Raw genomic sequence first — 7575 nt, 5'->3', positions numbered from 1 at the left:
GCTATTTACCTTCCTTTCATGCAATGATTAAAGTGCATGTTTTAGCTCCGCAAGGTGTGCCTAAACCATAATTACTGCAGCAGGTTTTAGGTGCAAACATCATGAATTAGGTCAATTATTTTTCCTCTGGTTGCAGAAGGCTGGACTGTTTATGGTGGAGAGGAAACAGAGGATTACATTTTGCTTTTCTTGATTAGTTCTGCTAACCCCTCGGCGTGCAGAGTTGCTGCATTTCTCCTACTTAGAAGAGGAGCTAAAAAGCTTCGCTAAATCATTTTAGATGTAAGCCAGAAAGTCGAGTTTGCAAAGAATGACAAACATTCACAATCAGTGTAAGCCAAAAGAGCCCGACTATTATTTTTTCCCATTTTTTACATCTAGAAGTTGTAACTTTCTTGTATTAATTTACCCATGTTCACTAACAAAGCTGAGAGCCCTTCCTACTGCAAATTTGTTTTAATTACACTTTATTGCATGTAATTTTATCTTCCAGCTCACATTTGAATGATGTTTGAAGTTGGCCTGTCCCATAATATTCAAATAAAATACATCTAAGTTTGTATTTAGAACATGGCTCATTGTGAAAAGAACAATAGGTATTCTACTTGTTTTCTGCATGTAGCTTCAGATTTTCTGACAGTCTTCTTATTTGCAGCTTTACTCAGGTTCTCCTTTTCAGACAATAGGGGTCCCTGGGGACAGGAGGAAACGAGAGGCTTCAAATCCAGGTCATGCACTGACTGGGGCTTTGAACACCCAAAGACATTTGATCAGGAGCCACAGCCTCTGTCGACTTCTGCTTTCTCTCTCACATGTGAAGAGGAATAGTTTTTTTTTTTTTTTAATCTTTCAGCTCCATGGGAATTAGTTTTAGCTTTCTCAAAGTATCCCTCTTTGAAAACCTGAGCCCTGAACGATGCAGTCCTTTTTCCAGGACAGAGGCTGACAGATTCTCCAGCTTCGCTGTTGTTTGATTACCATAGGGAATCAAGCTGGAGATGTGCAATGATGTGCAAACTCCTTCATTTTGGAACATCTCCTCGTCGCCATTTGTCAATCAGCAGAGAAACTTATTGGGTACACTATCTTTGGTTGTTGGAACATTAACAAACAAATGTTTTTCCTCTCTTCAGGCTTTTCTGTTTTTTTACAAGCTGCATCCAGATAACCAAGAGGCTGATTATCCATGAATGAGAGAATCCCTCTCCTTGCACTGACATTAAAACACACTCATCAGCTGAGTTTGATTACGACTCAGATGTTTAAACAAGTCTGTCTGTTCCTTGTCACCCCACTGCTGGAGTTTTTATTTTCCTTTCTCTCCAAGCAGTCTTTAATTCTGTTACCAAGCAACAGCTGCTCCGTCTCTCCCCATCTTTCCCTCCCAGCATCCAGCAAGTTCATCTCATCAGGGGCACAGAGGTAAGAGACTGAAAGAAAACAAACATTTCCTGCTCATTATAAGTAAAAAAAAATTGTCCTAAACTTTACCTGTATGATCCAGCTGCTGTTTTTGGATTATTGATCTATTTCTGGATTGGTTGAGCCCTATGTTTTGGACGCAGTAATAACCCCTTTTTTAAATTCAGCAGATGTTTATTTAAAGGTTCTGGTTTGATATATAGTTCTGACAGGAAACAGTCCACAGCACATCATTCACCATACTTGCGAGAAGGCATGAGGTGCTATTCCACATGTTACACGTGTGATGGCCTTTATTTTGAAACTACTCTTACAGGAAATGGGATAGAGAGGTATTGGGGAAGAGATAGTATAGCAAAGGTATCCAGAAGTCAGGGCTCAAATATTGGACCAGTGTATTTGGGAATGAGGCATCCTCACATGTTCCTGTCAAAAACTGCATCAGCACCACTCTCCTTCTGTCTTTGCTGCACTTTATCATTACAATGACTTGACGGTAATAGGATGGTGGGCAGTGGGATGACATGCTGAAAAGGTCTAACAGAGGTTCCATACATTGTTTGCCTGCTCCTGCATCACAAAATCACCTCTTTTAAATCAAGCAGAGAACAGATACAAGTGAAAACAGCATATTGCATCAAGAGATTGACTTTGCAGAATTCAATCCTCCTGGATGCAGCAACACCTAGCAGTTGCTTGCATTCTGTCGTTGACTCGACACAATACAGAGCATGTACGGAGGGGGAAACTTCTGTCTTTAACAGGTAAAACAAGGCTCATTGTGAATGGATATCTGCCACAAACCACTGCAGGATTCAAGGAGACAGACACTGACAAAAGAACACAGAAGAATTAAACCTGTGACAGAAAGAAAAAGTTTCTATATCTGCTCTTTGAGTCACTGGTTTTGGTGCAATCAACCCAGCAGACAATGTAAAGGAGATCTGCACGCATCATAGCAGAAACTATTTAAAATTTGTATTCTGCTCCGTTCCTCACCTTCCACGAATAACAGCTTTCGTCTCCTAGAAAAACATGAGACTTAAGTTTGCTGCCGGGAACATAGAGAAGGACCTCTTTAATTTAATTTGTCTTTTGAAATTAAACTATGTGCATAAAAACTGAGGAATTGTATACAAAGAAATATCCCGAGAAAGAAAACCTCAAAGCAATTGTGAAACATAGAACTGAAGGTGTCATTGTTTGATAGTTGTCTACATCCATGAGTTAAATCTACTGTGTATTAGATGACACTTGTGTAAAACAGGAAACCATCAGTAAAAAATAAAACTAATGAAGCCCAGCTGGACCCTCCAGTATGGAAATGACCCAAAACAAGCCTGTAAATCTACAAAGGACTGGTTGAGGTTAAGGAAATAGAAAACCCTTGTGAGAATCCAAGCACAGCTACTGACCTCAATGACATGCTGTCTGGGCGGCTGAAACAGGCTATATATACAGTACAACTCATTGTCTGATCATTTGAGCAGAAAATGTATAGTATGGTTTGATTTTATGTTTTAAACATTTCAGAGATATTATGTAAATCTGATAAAAAATCCAGCAAGTTGTTTGGGCAAATTAGTTAATAATGCATTGAGATCAACGGAAAAAAATAATATCTCTTTATTTCCCCCTCAGTTTTGAAATCATGTCAGCAGATGTGTACAGCAGCATGTTATATAAGAACTCCTTTATTTTGAAACATCTAATCATCGTTATTTTTTTATTATTATTATCACATTTGTAGTATAGCTGTTTTTGTAGTAGTAGTTGTTGTTGTTGCCTTGGTTAAATTATTATTATGATTCTATGTAATAGTATTATGATTAGTCCTCACAAATCTTGATGTTTACAAATTAATTTGGGGATTTAAGTACCACAGAGTGCTCCAAAATTAATGCTAATTAGTCATTCAATTAGTGTTTTTCAGATGCAGCTCAAAGCTGAACCAACAATGTTTATAATGTATCAAGACTAAAAGTTTACAAGTTTATGTACTGCAGTATCATTAGACACATTATATATGAATATATACACCTTTTATATAAGAAACCGACCAAATAAATCGATTCAACATATAAAAAACAACCACACGCTAAACCATTGAAAAGCTGCTGTGCCTTTAATTGAGGATTAGGGCCACTGGGAAAAAAAAGAAAAAAGTTAATTGATTTAAAAATTTTATTTCAGTATAATATGAGAAAAAAGTCAGAATTCTGACCTTTTTCTCAGAATTCTGACTTTCATCTCAGAATTCTGATTTTAATGTCAGAATTCTGAGATGAAAGTCAGAATTCTGACTTTGATGTCATAATTTTGAGAAAAGTTAGAATTCTGAGAAAAAAAAGTCAGAATTCTGACATTTCTCAAAATTCTGATATCAAAGTCAGAATTCTGACTTTTTTCTTCTGACATTAAAATCAGAATTCTGAGGTTAAAGTCAGAATTCTGACTTTTTTCTTCTGACATTAAAGTCAGAATTCTGAGATTAAAGTCAGAATTCTCAGATTAAGGTCAGAATTCTGATTTTTTTTTTTTCTCATATTAAACTAAAATAAAATTTAAAATCAGTTAACTTTTTTTTTCTTTTTTCAGTGGCCCTAATCCTCTTCCGCACCTCATTTATAACATTTCTGATGATATCATTACTCTTAATTTATGTTGAATAAGAAAAGACCCTTTCGACATAATAGATTAATTTACTAGTTCATTTTAATGTTCTTGACATGATTTGACTTTTTTTGTTTTAAAGATAACGTATGCTCTTATTTTGAAGGTTACATTGGGAGTTTCTGGTTTCCTAGCAACTGGGCCATGCTAGCTTGACGCGGCGGTGCTGTGGTCAGCCTGCAGCATCAGAGGAAAAATAACAGGCTAAACAGAGTGAATTACCGCCCTGGTTGTGGAAGATGGTGGCCAAACAGAGGATCCGGATGGCCAACGAGAAACACAGCAAGAACATCACGCAGAGAGGAAACGTAGCCAAGACGCTGGTGAGCCGTTAGAGTGACAGCCAGATGCCAACAGGACATGATTAGCCCAGATAGGGACGTTCAGCCCGGTATGAGCGGGTTATCACTCTGGTAATTATACCACAGGTAGATCTATGTTCATTTAAATACTAATATTGCTTATTAATTTTATTTCTTATAATAAACTAATACCAAATGATGAATGAGAACATGGTGCTGCAAAGCAGGGGCACACCTAAGGTTCTGAGGTCCTGGGGCTGAGAAATGTATGCCTTCATTTTTAGGTTATTTTATTCTGCGTAAAAATCAAACAGAACGCTGTGGCCCATTATTGAACTTTTTTTGTCATCTTTGCAGGAGAAAATTCCTATTTCTCTGTAAACAAATGTTTTGAAAATAAAACTAGCAACCAAATATGTTTTGGAAGGATTTTAGTAGGATTTATTGCCTTTTTTTAAGGTTGAAGGGAAGCAGCCGTTCTAACTGTTGTTTCCGAATTCTCCCGAGTAGTGCCTGACTTTACACGAGTGAATAAACTGAATGTGACTGGTCATTTAACAAGGGGGATTGTTGTGGCAGAAGTAACTCTGGCCGTTTCTCAAATAACTAGAACATTAGTACGGACTTGTGTTCTTGCCAAGTATATTCCTGAGAAGAACATAGAAAAGTATGGACTTGGGGAGAACGGGAGCATGCAGCATAGATATGGGTCAATTAATAGTCTCTAGATAAAAATAAATTATTAATTTTTTCTTTTAGTGGAGGAATAATGATGAACACAGTCAGATAAACACAAATCAAATGAACATTTTGCCAAATAAAACAAAAAAATCGCCATTGTAGCCAGAGGTCCTTCACACACGGTTATGCAGAGACGGGTGTGGTTAGCCCTGGCTGCGGTTAGCCTCGGCGGTCCGCTGGTTGCCGCAGCCCTCTCAACTTCTGAAATTTTTTTTAAATTACGCATTAAATCGGTAAATTGACCATATAGTGATGCTTTAAAGCAGGCATCCCCAAAGTCGGTCCTCGAGGGCCGCAGTCCTGCAGGTTTTAGAGCTGCTCCAGCACAGCTGATTTACATTGATAGTTGATTAACAGACTTTTGCTGAAGTGCAATCATCAGAATCAGCTGTGCTAAAGCAGAGAATGTTGTTGGAAATGAAAATGCTGGAATAATCACTTCATCCAAGCCTTTTTTTTCAGCATCAGCATTTTTCATTAGGAGTCAGTCAGCATCCTGCTCGACTCTTTTCTTGCAGCGTTCTTCAACTTTACCAGATTATTAGCGCAGCTTTTGTACACAGCATTTTTCAGGTGACAGATTAAGGACATGGATTATTGCTAAGCCGTAGCAGAATGCTAATTTCCCTCAGGTGAAGGTTCTTTTAGTTATGTGGATGTATGCTATCCATCCATCCATCCATCCATCCATCCATCCATCCATCCATNCAGCCGTACATGTTTGAGCCCTTGCCTCGCAACGCTGCCAGTTCTGTTAGCTCTACGCCTGCTGAAGACGTCCATCCCTGTGAACACTGGGAGGCAACTCAATGGGAAAAGAAATGATTCTGATTTCTTATTTCAACCTTTGTGTATGTTAGCTGCGACATATGAATTAAGATGCTATGACCGAAAAAATTAGATTGACGGATGACCGTTAATATAAGATTGGCCGAATTTAGGTGTTCAAGCTGACATATTACTAACTGCATAAGATAACGAGAAAAAAAACACAGATTTTAAGACAGGATTTTTTTTTTTAAATAGAAATTTTCTAAAATTTGGGTTAATATCGTCTAATAAAGAGTACATTTATATACATGTTTAAGCCAGAATGATTCAACATTTAAATATGATTTCCCTACGACTTTCAAACAAATGTTAAACAAGCCAAACATTTAGTTTAATAGTACCTATACAAATTATAAACAAATTGTCAGCTGAAGATTATTACACTTTAACTTTTTTTTTTTACAGATATTTGTAAAAAAAAAAAAAATAAAAATGGCAGCAACTGTGTTTTATTAAATAAACCCAAAACATCAGTAGATATATTATTGTAACTGTTAAAGTTATAAGGTTGTTAGGCTCTGGTAATGAAGCAGGTGATAGATCTGGTTGTTATTGCCTGATGGTATTTCTTAGTTTGGTCCACTCCACTCCAGTGTGCATTAATCTGCTGTGCAGTTTTTTTTAACTCTAGGTGATGGCTTTAATGTGCATTTGCGTTGGTCTCAACATACTTATTTAAAATAAACCTTGCACATTGTTGAGCCTTTCCTGGATATTTCATAGGAACCAGAAAGAGGCACACCTTTGGCTTCAATGAAGACAGGGCTTGTTAAATCACCCTTACCCCCTGTTTTGGTAGTTTCCACTCTATTTAGATCATTTCAGCGCATGCTTATGGTAAAGAACCAGCTGCATGTTACATTAGGACAGCTCACATAATAACAAAATAGAGTCCAACAGCCAGGAAAGTCTTTTGGTTTTTCTCAAATTCAAATACATTTTAGGACATTTATATTAAAATTCAGAACCACATTAACTGGGAATCATAATTTTTATGTGAATATTTTTTTGTTGGCCACCTTTACTAATAATGTTTAATGATACAGATCAAATGACTAAATATATTTCTATAATATTAGATAATGTAGGACAAATTATGTGTCACTGTTTTTGTCAGTATTTATAATCTACTAACCAGTAACCTACAATGTGTGAACTACTTTTTAAATTGTTTGCCTTTTATTTTCTTTTACTTGTCTTAACATAGTGGATATAAGATGAATACAAACTTTTTTTTGTGGCAAAACATACACCACAAAAATCACCAGTTTGTGAGAGGATTAAATATTGGAAATGAAAATGCTGAGATAATCTCTTCCTCCAAGCACCTTTTTTTCTTTTTCAGCATCAGCAATCAGCATTTTTCATTAGGAGCCAGTCAGCATCCTGCTTGACTCTTTTCTTGCAGCTTCCTTCAATTCAATTTTACCAGATTATTAGAGCAGCTTTTGTACACAGCATTTTTCAGGTGACAGATTAAGGACATGGATTATTGCTAAGCCGTAGCAGAATGCTAATTTCCCTCAGGTGAAGGTTCTTTTAGTGATGTGGATGTACGCTTTCCATCCATCCATCCATCCATCCATCCATCCATCCATCCATCCAT

General features: G+C 36.9%; 1 protein-coding gene across 1 annotated transcript in view; it reads left to right on the top strand.

Moving 5' to 3' along the window:
- Positions 1–4237: 4237 nt before the first annotated feature.
- LOC107083555 (stress-associated endoplasmic reticulum protein 2) overlaps positions 4238–7575 on the top strand; it is a 12549-nt gene continuing 9211 nt past the window's right edge. Inside the window, exon 1 of the mRNA XM_015372874.1 lies at positions 4238–4418. Within this exon, the coding sequence (XP_015228360.1) occupies positions 4335–4418 (84 nt within the window). The 5' untranslated portion in view covers positions 4238–4334. The remainder of the gene's footprint in view (positions 4419–7575) is intronic.

Source organism: Cyprinodon variegatus, unplaced genomic scaffold, assembly GCF_000732505.1.
Source record: "Cyprinodon variegatus isolate N-32 unplaced genomic scaffold, C_variegatus-1.0 Scaffold77, whole genome shotgun sequence".
NCBI classification, from domain to species: domain Eukaryota; kingdom Metazoa; phylum Chordata; class Actinopteri; order Cyprinodontiformes; family Cyprinodontidae; genus Cyprinodon; species Cyprinodon variegatus.
The sequence above is the reverse complement of the archived record's forward strand: the minus strand, read 5'-3'. Positions and strand labels throughout refer to the sequence as shown.